Source organism: Corapipo altera, unplaced genomic scaffold (genome assembly GCF_003945725.1).
Source record: "Corapipo altera isolate COAL_440 unplaced genomic scaffold, ASM394572v1 0, whole genome shotgun sequence".
Classification (NCBI taxonomy): domain Eukaryota; kingdom Metazoa; phylum Chordata; class Aves; order Passeriformes; family Pipridae; genus Corapipo; species Corapipo altera.
Window position 1 is genome coordinate 87,132,207 of NW_020884872.1, and position 19,538 is coordinate 87,151,744.

The 19,538-nt window shown below is 38.8% G+C and overlaps 1 protein-coding gene across 10 annotated transcripts in view; it reads left to right on the forward strand.

The window, feature by feature from the left end:
* TENM4 (teneurin transmembrane protein 4) overlaps nucleotides 1-19,538 on the forward strand; it is a 599,346-nt gene that overhangs the window by 378,369 nt on the left and 201,439 nt on the right. For 7 of the 10 annotated variants that reach the window (XM_027664342.1, XM_027664505.1, XM_027664591.1 and 4 more), the window contains 3 exons: nucleotides 3,806-4,058; nucleotides 9,203-9,301; nucleotides 11,369-11,604. In XM_027664342.1, coding sequence (XP_027520143.1) covers nucleotides 3,806-4,058; nucleotides 9,203-9,301; nucleotides 11,369-11,604 — 588 coding nt within the window. Of the gene's footprint in view, nucleotides 1-3,805; nucleotides 4,059-9,202; nucleotides 9,302-11,368; nucleotides 11,605-19,538 lie in introns of those variants that run through there. The other 3 variants (XM_027664938.1, XM_027665102.1, XM_027665025.1) reach the window with 2 other exon arrangements.

A 19,538-nucleotide genomic window follows, 5' to 3' on the forward strand; every position in this document is an offset into this window, starting at 1 on the left:
ATTGTAACAACAAGTAGAGAGCGGATGATAAAGTCTGTGCCTTTTTAGAAAGCAAAGAGGAAAATGCCTAGAATGAAAATGTTGAAAATTAACTCTTTTGGAGTAAGCCAAGATAACTTAAAAATAGTCACAGTTAGCCATCTTATACTTGGTTAAAAAAGGTCTTGGGGGGTCTTGTACAATCTGTGCAGTGGCCACGATGTCCTGCTCCTCTATAAAGTCTTCTGAATTCATGTGGTGCTGCTGTCCCAATAAGGCTTTCTGGTAGATTTAGAAAGCTTTATCAGGCATCCCCTGTGTCCTGCCTACAGGATGGGATCTGTAAATATTCAATCTGCCTAAGAAGATATAAATATACAGTGTTCATATATAATATCCAGCATGATGATCAGAGCATCTTCCCAGTATATAAGATCCATACACAGACATAGTGTAAAAGAGCCATTGCAGCATTAAGGTTCTTCTTCCTGTGGGGAAATATAACCACACAGTTTATATCACTCAAACATTGTGGATCTAGTTAATAATCTCAGAATCATAGTATCACAGGTTTGGGTTGGAAGGAACCTTGAAGATCATCCAGTCCTTACCCTCCTGCCATGGGCAGGGACACCTTTCATTAGACCACATTGCTCGAAGCCCCATCCAACTTGACCTTGAACACTTCCAGGAATGGGACATCCACAGCTTCTCTAAGCATGTTCAAATAAGGAGACAGTTGAAATCAAGAAAGAATTTGCTTTGTGGGCTTCCATTATCATTTACAAATCCCTTAGGATCTTTGGTGACCACAGAGAATAAGAACCTTAATAGGTCTTTTTGCATCAAGAAAAAATTTCTGCACAGCTGCAGTAATTTTCCGTAGGAAGATTTCATAACTTGTACTTTTGTCTACACTTTATTTCTAATGTCCCTTAGCTTGAGAAGAAGACAATAAAAAAGGGATTGTAAGGCTAATTCTAGTCTAGTCTATATTCTAGTCTAATACATCTTGACTAATTCTAGTCAAGATATATTAAATGCAGTAATGCTCAGACATGACATAAGTGTTAAGAATTTGTATATGAAAGAAATTAAAAACATTCTGGAAGGAGAAGCTACCTAAATGTCAGAAAAAAAGAAATACAAGCTATAAAATCCTGTGAAAAATCACATAGACTGAAGTAAGATACATGTGCTGTCTTTACTTAGCAAAGAAATCACAGAGGATATGCAAATAAGGAATGAAAATGGCACATTTTTACTTGATTCGAAAGCATTATCCGTAATAGCATCTGCAATGTGTCTGCAATAATAGGGTGTAAATTGGAATTTACATAGCAGATCTTTGAAAGCAGGCTCTGACTCACGATATGAAAATGGTATCTCTAGTAGGCAAAGTCATCCAATGGCAGAAGAACTTCACAGAGCATCTTTTGCATATTCCAGGATCTACCCATTTACCCCCTTTCTTGATTGCACAGAGTATTCATCTCAGGCATGTAATGACAACTTGAATGGCTGGTCTTGGAAACCTCTGGTATGTTGCTCCTGAAAAGACAAGTCATTTTCTCTGGGCTGAATTATGTTCTTGTGAATGGTGATAGACTGACAGCCCTAAAAGCTGGAAACCCTCTATTTATGTTCATCTCCCTGAGCCTGGATTTAATGAACTGTTCCTGTCTTGATTCCTGTCTGTTGAGTGGGAAAAGGGTCACTAATTTAACTGAGCCAGCAGCAGGATTCTTCCACTGTTCTTTTTATTACCTCCATGGCTTTAGTTAAACACCAGTCCCCAGTAGTATCCAGTCCAGGATGACTGGGCATCTTGATTCACATGGTGCTGCAGAGCTGAGATCAGATCTGGTTTAGTTCTGATATTTCTTGTCTATGCTCATTACTCTTCCCTTTAATTTGCTGGCTGATGTGCAAAATTTGTCAGAGCTAGTGTTAATTCAGAGTCCAGGATGGCATTATTAGTTTTGATTGAGTTTTGCTAAGTCAGACTTTTGATTAGTTCAGTAGATTCCCATGAGGAATCTGTCTGTCCAAATATAAATGACCTGCATAGACCTCTTTTTTTTGAACCTGTTGTTTTCTGATAATACTGACATAAAATAGGGAAAACAACACTTTTAAGGTATTTGTCTGACCTTTCTCAGGGTATAGGGTAAAATGGATTTAGACCCTAAAACCACTCAGTTCTCCTGTGGAATATATACCGCTGGTCCCATGTCTAACCTGATAAAGGCAGAGGTAAATACATGTTAAATCAGAAAAATGGCACCTTTGTAATTAAGCCCTGGTTTTTTGCTAGACCACCGCAAGCACCCCTGAGGTTCCGGTGTCATCAGCCGTAGTTAATAATGAGGTAATCTGAATCAATACAGGTTGAGGAGAGAGAGGATGGCTGTGTCTCACACATCTTCATATTTTATCTAATGTGTCCAACTATCTGAGAAGGTACAGAGATACTGTGAATGCTCTTTATGTTCCTCTCCCGAATCCAAGTCCTAATCCGAATTTCAAAAGTATCATTAAATGTTTGATACCATTCATTGTAATTTATGGCTGCATACAGTTAACTCAGTTCTGAGGGCTTTAATTAGAGAGTAAATGCATGTTAATTTTTCATGATACAGAAGTCTGTCTGGTAAGTATTGGATTGATAGGATAGACATTCTTTTAAGGTAAGGCATCACATAGGTATTGTGTATGACAGAATCACAGGGTCATAGAATGGGTAGAGTTGGAAGGGACCACAGTGCATCATCTGGTCCAACCTTCCTTCTCCAGCAGGGTCATACTAGAGCACGTGGCACAGAATTGCATCCAGAATATCTCCAGTGAGGGAGACTCCACAACCTCTCTGGGGATTATGTCCTAGTGCAAGGTATTAATGACTTTTGAGCATAAACCTACTGAAATCAGAGAGGTATATGTTTCCTGTATCCCATATGCAGTGTGGTGAACCGTCAATCTCTCTCCAGTTCCATCAAATAGTCTAGTCATTCTTCATTTCCAGAAAACATGAAAAAAATCTTTTATGGTTAGTAAAAAAAAAAAGTAAAAATACAAATGTACTCAGCACTAGATTGGTCTTTCCTAAGTATTAGCCTTCCTCAATCTACCTGCCCCAGTCTCCTGGCTAAGAAATATTTCAAGTTTTACTCAAAGTAGCCGTATCTGATCTTTACGTCTTTCTTCACCATATGTTGTTTCATTTTCCTGACACCTTAGTTTTTATACCACATGCATTTTTAACTCAGTTTGAGTACGTCTCTAACAGTACAAACTATTGGATTTTGTTAAATTGTATAACCCTGACATGCTTTTATGGCTTTCCCTAAACTCAGTCTGTGATTAAATATATTCTCAGTCTTCTTGTTGACTTAACTATTGAAAGTTCTCAGGCAAAACAGGCAGAACAGACTTCTCTGGGAGCTGTATATCCATCATAAAATGGCTCTAATGTGTTATCTATCCAGACTGGTTGTATTTTTCATGCTTTATCACAAATCAGTGTCGTAGATAGATTGCAGTTTGCAACGTGCAGTTGTTCATTGGAGTTAACTTGGCTGGCTATCTGCAGTGCTTTAAACTTTCATAACTTTTGTGCATGAGACTGAACTATTTTTCTAACTGGCTGAGGGATCAATGCTGTGTCATTAAAACATATGGAACAAGCCTGTGTTACCCTTTTGAGTTTGATTTAGGATATATGGCATCCCAGCCTTCGCACTTTTTAGAAGTGCCTGCACATAAATGAATGCAGTATGGAACCACTCAAATCATGAACCTTAAAAGTATTTTACTTATGTTTTAGATCATCCTCCAAATCTTCAAAATCATTCAAGACTTAGAACTCCACCACCTCCAATATCACATGCTCACACTCCAAATCAGCATCATGCAGCCTCCATCAATTCCCTAAACAGAGGGAACTTCACTCCACGCAGCAACCCCAGCCCAGCTCCTACGGACCACTCTCTTTCTGGAGAACAACCAGCCACTACTCAAGAGCCAGCCCATGCTCAGGACAACTGGTTACTTAACAGTAACATCCCACTGGAGACAAGGTAGGTCACTTTCTTTAGTGCTTAAAATGCTCTGACTGTGCGTGCTAAGGATGTTATGGAAAATACATCTGTAGAACTAGCCTTCTAGTTTGTGAACTAGTGTTTGACTTATGTATTTTGAGTTGTATTTATTATTCCTTGTGTCTTTTTATTTGGACTAGGAGAAGAGGAAATTGCTCTTCTTTCATAAACCAAAATATTGTCTTTAACAGCTGTTCATAAGGCTATTTTCCTCATTAAAATTGGAATCAGGATCATAGATTAAAATGTTCTTTGTTTTCTTTCTTTTATTTTCCTTTAATGTCTTTTCTTCCTATGTGGTAGGATAAATCAATATCCTATTTAAAAACCTGAAATCAGTCAGTATATTGAAAAGATTTAGCTTTCTAGCTGTGCCTCATCAAGCAGGTACTTTTGCAGTACATCATTCAGGAAAAGTTGATCTTGTTTTACCTAATGAGGAGAGGTCAGCTACTGAGTTTTATTGTCTTACAGTATTGCTTCAGCGAGCAAGAATCACTGGATAGCAGGGCATCAGTCAGTTAATGGTGCTTCCATTTAGCTCTTAAGTTCTGTTCCACCTAAGCAGCACATGAAGGGTGTGATAAGGGTGCGCTGAGTTGTTCTAGTTCATAGCTTTGTTCAGGTTCTCTGTAGGTTCTGGAAAAAAGAGTTCTACCTCAACCTCATTCCTTCCATCTGCAAGTGCTGTCGCACTTGTATTCTCCTGAGGTTTTGCTTCACCATTTCGTTTGCTACTGAGAAGCCAGTGGGGATGTTACAGTCATTAGCCAACATACATGGTGCCTTTTTCTGTCTGGAGAGGTCTTCCAAGTCTAAAACCTGGTACATTTACTCAACTGTCTTTTTTCTTTCATTTGTCTAACCTTTTCAAACCAACAAGATTTTAGATAGCAAAAAACATACAGTAACTGAAAACTGAGACAGGGGCCAAATTTGTCCCATTGCTGCCTGTGGAAATCTCATTGAGAGCAGCAATAGCTGTGTCTGTATCCTGGGACAAATTGTACCCAGTTTTGCCAACTTCTGCTAAAAGAATGTTTTTAAAAATGAACATGTCTCAATCTTTTTGAGAATGAGCTATGTCTGCTGGCCCTCTGAAACTTCCAAAACAGACCTCAATATCACATTTTATGGCATTTAAAGATAATTAATTTCTCTGCAACTTCTTGATTAAGAATACTCAACTAAGAACTGGATCCAAAAAATTAAGACAAAATTATAAGCAAGTAATGCAAGTGTGATTTGACAACAGTTTCAGTAATTATATTATGTTACTAATTCTCAAGCATATATACCCAAGCAGAGTTTTATGTGTTATTTCTTCTTGAAATTGTATTTTAAAAAAACTTAGGTACCGCTCCTGGAGCCCTTTTGGGATAATGCTCCTTAATTACGGTAGAAATCCTGTGCCTTTCTCTAAACTGGGTTGTAAATTCTTTGTGGAAGAGATAATACTGGTTTAGTAGTGCAAAGACATCCTCACATCTGACTGCAATGTCTCAGCACCCACCACATTACAATTGAGAAGAAATGTCCTTGCTGCTGGATCAATGGAGAAATGTCAGAAATAAAAACTCTGCTATAAACATCATGCCTCCATTTGTCCAATTCTGGTGGCAGTCAGAGAGTGCTGGAGAGACAACTCTACCACATCTTATGCAGGAGTTCACAGACAGAACAATTATCTGGCTAGTCCTAGACTGTTCCTGTTAAATTGTAAATTAGTAAATCCTTAAGGGCTGTCCTCATTTATTCTCTGTGAAATCATTGTGGGTGAAATTTATTCAAGATCTGAAGCAGATTGCTCTTTCTGCAGGTTGGATTGGTCCCCTTGTTGCTGTCAGATTGGAAGTGCACTTTCTGCATCATTTAATGATTTCACTTGCATCACAGATCAGTGACATTTGTACTTGATCCTCAATCTAACCATTTTATTAAATTGGTAGAAAACAGGTTATTTCAAGACTGATGTTGAGGCTTTCAACGTGTTGCTTGAAATGGCATAATTTTGCCCAGTGTTCCTTTAGACAACAAGTATGTTGGAAAATAATGTGTAATTTTAAGCCAAATAGCAAATGATCATGACTGACTGTTTCTTCGCTTATACAGCATTAAGAAAATAAAATGTGTTATTATGGTGTCATAAAGCGAGGAGGCTGTGCTGCATAGATGAACAGTAAATCTGTGACTAATCTCCTCCACTCTGACAGTCTACTCTTCTGACATGCAGAGGTCTTCCATTTCTCTCAATGGGAATTCTGTAGGCATAAAAGACCAAGCTTCAGAGCTGGTTAGCAGACTCAGATGTCCAATTCCACCTCTTCCATGAAGCTGATCTACCCCACTACAAAGATTTTTAGAACCAAAAAAAAAAAAAAAAAGACCATCACCTAAGAGAATAAAATACTTAGTATATAAAAGTATAAATCCTGGCCCGGAGACATTAATCCAAGAATTAAGGCTTTTGAAGTTAGGAGATTATAGTAATCTTATGTCAAAAATGGAATTGTATTTCTGTTGAATATCCGTTGTTTTTTTAAATCCCATATTGGTCAACAGAGAGAGAGAAAACATGAAGAAAAAGCTGCATCTTTTAAACAGGGATTGTCACAGGCTGTGAAACTTGCCTGCACTTACAGACTTTAAGCAGCCCAGAGTTTGAAGAGACTTGATTTTGACTGCCATGGACTTCAGGCAGTATTCAGAACTGGGAATTTAGAATGGTTTGTCACTGCCTGGAAATTTCCATACTGTAATGCAAAGACAAGCAGAGGTGTGTAGCACAAGTATTCAACTGACAGGATAAGCATATCTGAGATTTTATATGTTGCAAGAGGAAGAGCCCCTCCTCTTCTCTCCCTCCTTTTCATTAGTTTCCCTTTACTCCCTTTTCTCTGTTTCTCCTTTCTCCTCTTTCTTTTCCTGTCTGCTCCCTTTTTTGTTGCTTTAAAAGCCATGTATTATCAAGGTTGTGATGAGAAGATCTTTGCTCAGCAGTCACTCCTGACAGGTAAGTCAGTTCCCCCCATATTTATTCCTCAGTCTTCTTTCTCCTGTGGCCTCCTTTCTGTTCCTTTACCTTTGACCATGTGGGAACAAATAAATGCCAACTAGGTGAATGTTTAGTTGACAAACCAGCAGTTTTCAGGAGACTTCCATTCCCAGGAAATTTCGTGTGGTAATCATGTAAGGTCAGATTTCTGCCACCACAACTCCTAATGAGAAAGGAGAGTGTTTTGTAACTAGCCAGCGATTCACAGGTGATCTCCAAGGGAGCAGACCCTGTCCAGCCTTCAGTGAGGAGGAGAGTCATGCATCAGTCACCTTGGTGACCCAGCGACCTCTCTGTTACAGATGCATACATTATGAGATTATATAACCCTCCCCTCTTCTGTTTTATTGACAATCCACAACTGAAATTCATGGAACCAATTTGACATGGATTTTAACTACTGATGAACTTTTATTGATTGGTGTGTTGCTAGAAGCCTTGCCTCTTACTCATTAAATGCTCAGTGCATGCACGTATGTTGCTTCTTTTTGCATTGAACTCAACATCCAACCTTTCCTGCATTCCCAGGGAATGTGAGGAAGCCGCAAACACTTGGGGATGGATTGATGTCTCAAGTGCTATGGCACACAGCTCATGCATGTTGATCCACTTTACTCCAAAGCTATGAATAGGAGTCACTTCACTTTTATTTAGATAAAGGAGTAGATCTGTACTGTCAAAGCAGCCTGGAGGCCTCCAAAAGCGGGGAGTTGAGCTAAATGAGTGCTGGCATTAAGCAGCAGGAAGAGGAGGGATTAGAAATGAAAATTAAAGTTGAGGACATTTTAGAAGAGACAGTATCAAGGTTTGTATAATGTGACAGGACTGGTTTCTCATGGTTTAGCATGTTATCCTGAATCCAGTTTCTCTGACAGAGGAATTCTTGTTTGAGTTCATGTCAGTTACATCCTCTAAGCTCTTAATTCTGCGTAAGTGATAAAGTGTCACAATGCTATTATGTTTGGTTTGGGGTTTTTTTCTAGTTTTGGCCAGGAGATTTATTCATATTCAGGTTTAGATTCAGTTTTGATGCTAAAAGCAGACATGGGCAAAATCAGGACTGTTTTTTGTTTTAAAAAACATGAGAAGAATGTTCTTTTGCCAGGTCCTGAGAAACAAGCCTGAAGGTGAGAAAGACACAGTCTGTTCCCAGCTGTGCCTCTGACTTAATTCTTTATGTTCTACTGTTCTCCTCAAAAAGTACAAAGCAGTTCAGCATTTATAGGTTAAAATGTGATTCATGCTGGGGAGGACAGATACTGCAAAGTGCTGCTATTGTGTGCAAGGTCAATCCCAGGTATTTTCATGTGCAGGCATGAAATAAGCAAGGTATCTTGCTTATTGCCTGTTGATAGCCAGATTATAGCCAATACTCTCATATTGGAATTTGGGTTACAACTTAACCTGTTTCTAGCTTCTATCTGCTTATCACTGAGAGACTTTCCTTGGAATACTCATATTGAGGAAAACTTGCATTTTGAAACTTCTAAATAGGAAGTTATTGCTCCACAAAGGAAAACAATTTAGTCAAATTGGTAACTAAAATGATCTTCAAATCCAAAACTGAAACTAAACCAAAGGAGTGGCAGATTTTTGCTAGAAGTCCATAAGAATGTTAGATGCAAGTGTGCTACCAAAGTATTGGCCCAAGTAGGATATAGACACTGTGCTGTACCTTTTCAGAGTAACAGTAATATAGATGGAAGAGTATTACCAGATTACAGCTGTGCTGGATTGAAATCTACTCCTTTGAATCCAGCAGTTTCGAAGGTTTCACATGTCACTGGCAATAAATAATGTGAAATGAGCGAAAACATCAACTTTTTTTTATACATGCACATGGGCGTGTGTGCTTATATGTGTGTATATGCATATATATAGTGTATATATAAAGAAGTGAACATTCTTAAAAGCTATATATGTATATGTGTAGCGTCTTATACATATAAATATATGGTCCATCATTCTAATTCCATTCACAACTGCACTATAACCACTGTGGTTTATAAGATCACACTTCATATGTGCATGACTCACTGGCTTCATTCATGTTTCCATATGTATGTAGAAACATAGCAAAGCAGACATTCCTAGAGACATTGCAGGACAACCTCATTGAGATGGACATTCTCACCTCCTCCCGACATGACGGTGCTTACAATGATGGGTATGTGACACTTATGTGGTCTTCCTGTTTACTGTACAGTCATTATGATCCTTGCATGAAAGCATTTGGTCATATCAGTGATGTTTAAAGGCAACACCACTGCTGCCCTCTTCCAAGATGGCTTTGAAAAAATGAAGTTCTGGGGTTTGGAGCATTGTGTCCTGTACATATTAATGGCAGACTCATTAATATGCTGGTGAGCCACAGCATGCCATTTGCTTTTTCTTCCCTTGTTGTTTTGAAAGTCATTTCATTAGTAAGAAGTACCTACAGCAATTTCAAGTCCCGTATTAACTAAGATTAATTTAATTTTCATAAAAATCTTAAACCATTATTGTGCAGGCAGCCTGATACTTCATTATTAAACTGATGTCTTCCACATACCTTATCTGACAAGTGTCTGCTAGTGGTTTATGTAAGCCAAGCCTTTGAGTTTGACTTACCCACCCATTCTGGCATCTTCACTTAACTTTTGATCACTTGACTTTTAAGTTATAATTAGCTTTTAACTTGATACTTAGTGCCAAAACTGTTGAACCTTGTGTTGGCAGTTTCTAATTTGCTAGCCATTATTTACAGATCTTTTTGGTGTACTTGAACACTGCAGGTACCTCTTTGCTCAGAACAGATACATTTCTGTCTAAGTAAATACTTTTCAAAACACAGGATAGTATCTGACTTATTGTAAAAATCAATGTTTTTATGTAGAGCATTAGTAGAAATAAAGGATCTTTCTCTAATGCTCAGCAGTCATGCTTAGAGTAACAATAAAACCATGGCTGTAGTACTACAAACATCTATTTTGGAGAATTATGTTTTGCTTTTTACTGCACAAAGTAGTGGCTTTTCTGCATGGTGATGTTTCTGTATGTGACATTTCCCGCTGTGACTGCACAAGTGACTTCACGGGGAAAACAGAGTCACATCTTCATCTGGTATTAGCCACTGACTTGACTGACTCTCAAGGATCCATGCTGATTACATTTGCTCTGGCTGCAAATCTGGCCCCATAAACCATGGCAGAATGTGCAAAGTGCATTGGGACTGTTTTTCAGTCCTCACAAGCTGCATTTTTGTTTTACATCAGCATGGTGATAGATGAGTCAGATCCGTTTCCCAGGTTTCATTCCCAGAATTTGAATGCCTTGTACATCACAATGTCCCACCAAAATCAGGTTTTTCATTTAGGATTCCTGTGGACAGAACTCCCACTGGGACATATCATTTCAGGAACTCATGAACTTCAGTGTGTTCTTTTTGTGCTGACTTTCATGAGTCTCACATGAGGTGCTCATAGGCTGGCGCTCTGGCTGCGTTTGTCATAATGGGCAAAATACGGTGCCTCCCAATGTCACTGGACAGGAAATGCTGTTGTCTTTGACAGTAATTCACACTTTTTTAAAGGTAGGCATCAAACTAAGGTGCCCTGGACTGCTTTCTGGAAGCAGGTACCTCTCCCCACTAGCGATATACAGGACTCTGATGCTTTTAGCCATGCCATTGTCCAGTACTTAAATTTGCTGTGTGGGGACAGTGTGAATATTCCCCTCTGTGACAATTTGGGTGCTCTGGAATGGCTTAAGCTCTCTTTCCCCATCTCCGTTCACCGATGCCACACAAAAAACGCTCTCATGCAGTGATCAGTGAATAGATAAATGCCCCCCTCTTTAATCTGACCTACACTCCTCTTCAACCACTGTAGGGCATTTCTGTGGGAGTGTGAGCAGGCTCACAGTTCTGCCCGTGCCACCAGTCTGTCGTAGCTGTGCTTGGGGTATTCATCTCACTCTAATGCCAGCTCTTCCACAGAGGGGACTCCTGCCCTTGAAGAGTTCTCTGTGGCATTGTTGGCGCTGTGATTTTTTGTTTGGTTTTGTTTTCCTTTACTCTGTGTGACTTGCCTTTGATTTTTATTCTTCTCTTTTGTGCATGCCGTTCATGTCCGTAGCCAGCGTTTTGTGAAGCTGCTTTCCTCGTCCTGGCAGTAGTCGCCATTCTCCCACCCCACATCTCCCTTGGCATCGATTTGTCTGAGGAGTCACTTGCTGTTGGTCTTTCTTCCCTCAGGCACTTCCTGTTCAAACCTGGAGGCACTTCTCCCCTTTTTTGTACAACATCGCCGGGATATCCCCTGACGTCCAGCACTGTGTACTCACCTCCCCCTAGGCCCCTTCCCAGAAGTACCTTTTCTAGGCCTGCCTTTAACCTGAAGAAACCCTATAAGTACTGTAACTGGAAATGTGCTGCTCTGAGTGCTATTGTCATCTCAGTCACGCTGGTGATCCTGCTGGCCTATTTCATAGGTAAGCTCATTTCTGTTTGTTTTTCTTCTTTTTATTTCATTTCTCTACAAACCTCCCATAGTGCTAATGTTTGGGAAGCAAAGGGTCAAGACTGAGGTACAAAGTGGTAGGGAAATAAGGCCTCTGTTGACTTAATTGTGGTTGCAGTGTTATGCAGTGTTATGGTAGGGAGCTTAACATATGTCATAGAGCCAGAAGAGCTTAGTAAAACGTGAGTCATATGTTGTGCTCCCTTCAATGTCATGGACTATTTACGTCCTGCAGAGGAAAGTGTACCTGGAGTGAGACAAACCCACCAGGTTTTCTCTAAGCAGCCCTTTAAAACAGACGGTGAAGTCTGTGTCCCAGTCCCAGTCACATCCATGTCCATGGGAGTTGACCTTGATGGGACAGGGTCAGAACCAAGATTCTGATCCACAAAAATGTGTTTTAATTCTATCGTTTGGTGACACATCCATTTTAGTGACATTTAAGCAATCATATTGAAGTTCACAGGATGACCAGGAGGATGAAGAAGGACTGGGTTTACATTGTGGTTCAACAGAGGCTGTTTAGAATAGGGGAAGCAGGTGAAATTTGCTTCTCAGGTGGAGAAGCAGTGGATTTTTCTTGCACTGTGCGTGATCTGAACTTCTTTTGTTTGTGAGGCTTGTCAGTGTTCATTGCAAAACAGCGTTCTTTCTGTTTGTTGCAAAAGTAGTTGAACTACTAGAAGTGAGAATTGCATTTTTAAGCCCGTAAAGTTGTAGTGTTAGCATTACTTTTTCTTCAGTTAGATGTGATATTTGTGTTATCAATGTCTTACAAAAGTCCATTCCTAGACCTCTATGTTAAACTGTCAGTGGTGCAAGCTCTAGTTGTCAGACACTTATGGATGTGATCATGGGTAAAAAAGCCTGTTTCTCGTGGCACAAATGAGTCTTTTTGATTTCACTGTGACTTCCTGTACACTAATGATCTATAAAAGGTTGTGGTTAGAGTTACAAATCTTAGTCTGGATCGAAAGATTTTTGCTTTTATTTCACGTGAGTATAATTAGCACTACCACAAAGGATTGCCTTTACTATGTTCCTTTTATGTACACTTCTTTAATGACTGATACTTTTCCACTTCTGCCTTGCTCATATTCTGGTCACTTTTATGTCTCCTGTAAGAGGAGCAGGAGTGATTAATTAACGAACATTAAATCAGCAGCAGTTTGATGAAATATGCAGTCAGTTTTCATCATTTGCTATGTACATTTGGACTCGCCTTTCTCATTTGTCTGGTATTCTCCTTATGCCCTGAACATGGTTCCTTTGGACATTATCTCAGTGTGTCAGAGGAGAATCATTATAACTCAGCATAGAGGTGCCTGTAAATTCTGAAGGAGGACGTGTGTGTTGTTTGATAGATTGAGAGGAGTTGGGTTTGCCACTCGGTATTCTTGAACTGAACTCCCTTTTTCAGTGTTCTCAAAAGATCAAGCTCCTGCTTAAAATCACAGTTAGTGTTGTTAAAAGGTAGGTCCACTGAGTGCCCTCCCATCCTTTTTTTGTCTCCATTGAGATGAATTCTGTGGCATTCACTAGACTCCATGGATGGCTGGCAAGGTGCCAGAAATGCTTATCAGGTTGAACTGCTGTAATTATGGGTCATAATTACTAATTTCTAAAGGAACTATCAATTATTAAAAATCAAATTCGATGGTTCAGTTCAGCATAAACATATTTAGCAAAGATTGTCTCTACCAGACCCAGTGTTCTAATCAACAAGCAAAAAGGCAGATATTTAATTAGATTTTGATGAAAAATTGTGTTTAATTTCAAGTATAATCAATTATTAATTACTGTAATGAGTGACTCTGGCGGGGTTTACTAATTAACTCATTTAAAAATTATGAATAACCTTTTCATTTGTAATTATTTTTTACATCCTGTCAAGTTGCAGATGAGATTTGTATCACCTAACCCAAAAGAAAAAAAAATTAATCAGGGAGTCAAAATGTTTGTACTTTCACTAAGTTAACCTGAGACATTTTGCATTCTGATATAAACTGCGCAGTTCTTAAGAGGACCTTATTTATTCTTTTAAATAGCCTGATCTGTTTACAAAACAAATTGCTCTTTTTCTCCAACTTTATGTTTTCCCCCCCCTATATTTGCATAGTTGCATTTTCTTACAGATGCTGTTTCTCATTTAAGCAGTATCTTGCTCTCTTTGATGTCATGGGGACAATCTGAATGGTAAGATATAACTTAATCATGAATATAAGGTTTAATCTATATAACAGCTCATGAGTGTTGGGAATTTAATACTTTCTGTCTGCTCTTCTTAGTTAAAACAACCACAGAATTATCTTTTTAATGACCATTTTCATCCTCCAGAGCAAACTGAGGTCATTGGAAAGGCTCCCATTTAAGTGAATGGGCTTTGGATCAAGCCCCATGGCAGTGGCTTGGCATGTAATCTAATTATTTGTACACTGATTGGTTAATGGCAATCCTTCAGAGTAGTATCTAAGCCTTAAGAATGTTCCTCACAGCATCAGACACATCACTATCCTCTGTTTAAATATTAGAATATTGCATTAATATTAGAATATGAGAATATTAGATTATTGCATTAGAATAATAGCACATTGCAGGCCTTACCTTCTTGCAGAAGTGTGTGGAGCTACAAATATCAAGAGATACATGAGAGACCCTGCTGTGGGCAGTACTTTTTGTGTGACAGATGCTCAGACACAACTGTGATGGGCAACCATCTGGGGCAGGGAGGGCCGTATGGAAACAACAAGGCATTGTGTCCTTTCTGAAGTTCTTTGCTAAAGCCAGTTCAGTTTTGAAATTCATCTGGAGCACTTACTAAATCATTTGTTTGAGGCTAAAAGGCAGAGTTTCTACTATTTTATGTAAGTCTTTATGGTATTTAGCAGTCTGAGGTGCATTTATCTCACTGAACTGTTTCAAAGAAGAGGAGAGGAGGCATTAGTAGACATCCATGACAGCTGAATGTCTGGTATCATGTGTCCACACTGTGATCAAGCTGAAGGTTTTACAGGGCTGAGTGAGTCACTGGTCTAGAGAGATAATGACAAACAAAATATAACAGGGTGTATTAAACATCAGAAACTGGTTTTTATTTGAATTAAACAGCTTTTGATTGACTTACTGCCACCTTTTCAAATATTCAGACACCACAGTGAGGTGGTGGCAACAATACCCGTCAGTGTTTTGTGCACACATGGCTTATGCAAATCTCAGCAGAAGCTTGTCTTGTGGTGTGAGAGCACTGAAGAGAAAAACAGGGGTAAATCAGGGCTGTAACATTAAAATGATGGAACCATTGAAATCAAAAGCCTCTTTGAGCAGCTTGTAACTACCCTGTAAATTTGCTATTCTAGGAGGTCATGAAGAGACATCACTTTAAAATTAAATCCCCTGGTTTAGGACTGTCCACTCAATAGACACCTAAACAAGGAAAATTTTCATGGCTGTTGCTGGGATGTGATGGGGTCCATATACCATTAAACTCTGCCTTGGAGGGCTAATTTCTAGCAAGATTATGGCAGAGCTAATACCGTGAGGTATATTGCTATCCAAATACTTTTCCAGCAGTTTCTGTATCTGGTAGATGCCAGACCTGCTAGCAGAGCATTGTGAAGAGTCTCTGACATTGCTGTACTGTTTGGGAGGAAGATTTCTGAGTTTAGAAACAGAAAAGACCTGTTTACTTGTCCAGATCTCCATGCCCAGCAGCTGTTTGGCTAGACCCATGGAACAGTTTCTAACTGAATTAGTGATGGAGAATAGTTTCTGCCTGCTTAAACAGGAGGTATTATCCTCTGCCTGATGTATATTCCAGACTAGATGTGAGTACAATTTGACGTAGTTAGGCACTTGCAATTTTCCTGTACTTAAGCATGTGCTGCAGTCGCATTGCATGAACAGCAAGAAAGATGGGCATTTGATTTAGATTAAAGTTAGGACTGGAAAACATATTATGAAGCTAAAACAGTCATTCCTTTTTATTGGAGTCAGAGCTCTCTACTTTTCAGTTCTGTGTTCATTTGAACTCTGTACAGATGCAGCTTCACTTAAAGAACAGTGTTTCTTGCTGCAGGCAAAAGGCTTTGACAGTAAAAGTGTGTTAGGACTATGATGTGTTTATAAAGTGTCTTTTGTTTTATTGTGTAAGAATCACCCTGAAAGCTAACTTTAGCTCAGTTTGTCCATGATTCTTTGATGCTATGGAGCAAACACAATTTAAAGCAGTTTTCCAAAGCTCTTAACAATCTAACTAGTTAGCTATGATGTATAGTATACTAATTACCACGGTGTTTACATGCCACTAGAGATCCATAGGAAAAGTTAATTATTAAACCTGATCCATATCTATAGATCCTACATTTATACCTTCATATTAAGATTTTTATTCATATTAAAATATAAACCAGTTTATTACCCTGCTAACAAGCTTCTTTCACTTTCTGCTTTAATATTTCTTTTCTGATCCCAGATTAAGTTCTATTTTGCTACTGTTGATGTTTGTTCTTTTGATTTACAAGGATTGTAAATAAAAACTTTTGAATGTTTTCTATTTCTGTCTTGTCTTAGATAAAAGGCAGAAATGGAAGCTAAGCATCTAGCAAAACCTTTATGTTAACAGGAGCTTTGTGGACCTTTCTTGGTTCTTTCACATCTTCACAAAATCACTGTGATAAGGTCACATAGTAACTGTGGGTCTCATTTACTTAATTTTATCCTTAATCTATAAAAATACCAGATCCAGTCTGAAAGATGCTGTAGTATTATCAGTAGTGTATTTTCTGTACTATAGAAGTTTGTGAAACATACCGTTTCAGGACAATGGTTGAAAGGGACCCAGCACTACCATTTTTATCATTTATAGTAGAACTTGAATTTGTGAGGTTTATTAAACCCCACATTTTTATTAAAACTGACTCTTTTTGTACAAAATGCAGACATGATTAGTGCCACTCCATCACTAAGTGGTACAGCTTAAATGACATCTGGCTCTTCCTTTCGTACACCATGGCATTTCAGAAATACAGGCCATATTCTTCTTGTGCACGTGCTCCTCTTAAACTGTAGCAACTTCATTTCCTTTAGCACTGGTTCTAATGCATTCAGAGTCAGTGGCATTGCACCCAGTGCCTGCAACAGGAGCAGGAATAACCCTGGAAAAGTCTGCATATATTTTTGTATATTCTTGGTTCCGGAGATTGACCTGACTAAAGACAGAATATAAATCTGTATATATGTTGATCCTTCAATCCAGTCTTGAATGATCGTTTTTGTTGTTGAGCTCCAAATTTTTCCACTGTAAATTATCTCAGGAAGGCTAAGACATGAAAACAGTCTCAACCTCATGGAGAGATGACATCAACCTGATGTGTGATCAAGCTTCTGTGTGATCATTCAAAAGTGCATGGAGTTGCAGAAATCTTTTTGCATCTTTTGTTCTGTAGCAGAGGGATGGGAAGATCACAGAGCTCTGTGTTAGCCTTAGTCACACTTCACCACAGTAGAGAACCAGTGAGGGCAGCTGCTGTGTGTAAAGCCTACAAGAGGCTGGTGAGTAGCAGTGAGCTCAGGAAAGCTGCCTGGGGGAATCTGGCAAAAGAGACTTTACTGGGCCAGATCCATAATGAAATAGTGAATCACTGAAATGCTTCAGCTCCATCACTTTACTAAAATTCTCCCATCTCCCTCTCCACATGCATGCACACACAGAAAGTAACCATCAAAGGAATGAGGAAGACACAAAATTAAATTAATGACTTTAAACTGAAAGAGACTAGATTTAGATTAGATATTGGGAAGAAATTCTTCACTATGAGAGTGGTGAGGCACTGACAAAGGTTGCCCAGAGAAGGGGAGGCTGCCCCATCTCTGGGAAGTATTCAAGGCCGGGTTGGATGGGGCTTGGGGCAGTCTGGTTTAGTGGAAGGTGCCCTTGCCCGTGGGTTGGAACTAGATGACCTTTAAGGTCCCTTCCAACCCAAACCATTCAAGGATTCTATGAAAATTAAAACCATGATGGCATATATTCAGTCTTATATTTCCCCCTGTTTTGTTGTCTTTTGTTCCAGCTTCAAGTGCATGGTGGTATGAATTATAACTCAGATCTTTTATTTTCCTCACCTGCAAAGTCAGCAAGAGCTCTTTGATTATTAGGGAATTTGGTGCATCTTTTTTTTGCTTTGAATTTTCCATTGTATGTTTGGGTAGCAGCTACTGTTGGCTTTATAATTTAGAGTAAAGGAAGTACAAGTGATTTATCCGCGTCTTTAAAAAAAGGTGATAAAGGTACAAGATCCCACTTTAAAGCTGTTCTTGTGCAGATCAATTCATTCAGGTGGGTGTTAAAACCTCGCCATAGAAACTCCATTAAAGAACATTCACTGTTTCAATCTAAGATCTGTAACCTGATATTAAAAGTGTTGTGATTGGAGAAATACACCATATTGTAGATGCTATTGAAAGAATCACGGAGTTATTTTAATTGGAAAAAACCTCTAAGATCACTGTGTCCAACCTTGGATGGATCATGACCATGTCAACTAAACTGTAGCACGAAGTGCCACATCCAGTTTCTTGAACACCTCCAGGGATGGTGACTACACCACGTCCCTGAGCAGTCTATTCCAGTGCTTAACAACCCTTTCCATGAAGAAATTCTTCCTAATGTCCCACCTGAACCTCTCCTGGCACAGCTTGAGGCCGTATCCTCTTGTCATGAGTTACCTGGGGGAAGAGGCTGACCCCCACAGTGCTATAACGTCCTTTCAGATAGTTGCAGAGTGATAAGATCTCCCCTGAACCTCCTTTTCTCTAGGCTAGACAACCTCAGCTCCCTCAATTGCTCCTCATAGGCATATTAATACTGGGAAGTATTAAAATGTAGGTATTCCATTTGATGACAATGTACTCTGAACTTGGCGGCAAAATTCCTGCTTTGCAAAGTGGTTAGTACTTCTTCAAAGTCAACAGTTATAAAGATCCTGGTCAAGTCTGCATCTTTTCTCAACTAATTAAGTGTTTATTGGAGACAGGAAGAATTATGAGGATTCCCATAATTTTAATTTTAAATTCTTTTCTCAATTTCCAGTGTTAAAATCCGTAAGCACTCTCATATCATGTAGGCTGACCTCTTCAGACATTGAAGGCTAGCAAACTCCAGCCACTTTACCATCTTTACACAGTAAGCCGCATACCTACTTCAGTTTTTTCTCAACTTATATGTACAAGGATCTCATTAGCTCTTTTTGGCTATAAAAATTACATTAAAATATTGTTATACAGCATTCTTGTACTTACTCCTTAAGTAATTTTCACTCTCTGCTTTTCAGTTGCCAATGTCTCATTTCACAGACACAATTTGCTATGCATTATCTGAAGCATATAAGGTGGCCTTTGACACTTTTTGTTTGAATCATTCAAATTTAGAAACTGCCCAGCTCTTCTATTTATCTGTTCTGTCCTCATCATTGTATTTGTCACTTGAATAGTGTTTGAGTCATCTACATGTTTAGTGATCCATGATTTTATATTTGCTTATGTAACACTGGTGTAAACATTGAATAATTTCAGGTTGACTGTCAGTTGCTGAATTTCACAAGAAATTGTAGCATATGATGGTTATTCACCAGCAATGATAATACTAAGGTCTTTCAGTTAGTTTTAAAATACATGTATAAATTGCTCTTTACCATTGGAAACTGCTTGTTTCTTAAGTCAAATGAAATTAAATCAAATGTCTTACTAACCTGTAATCTTGTCAAAAAATTAGTGACTGTTTTTCAAGATCTGTTTTTCAGAAAAGCAATACTGTTGGCCTGAGCTACCACATCCATGTTCTTTATTCTGTATCAGTTTAATTCTGTGTTATGTTTTCCATTATTTTGTCTGTAATAGAGGTCAGACTGC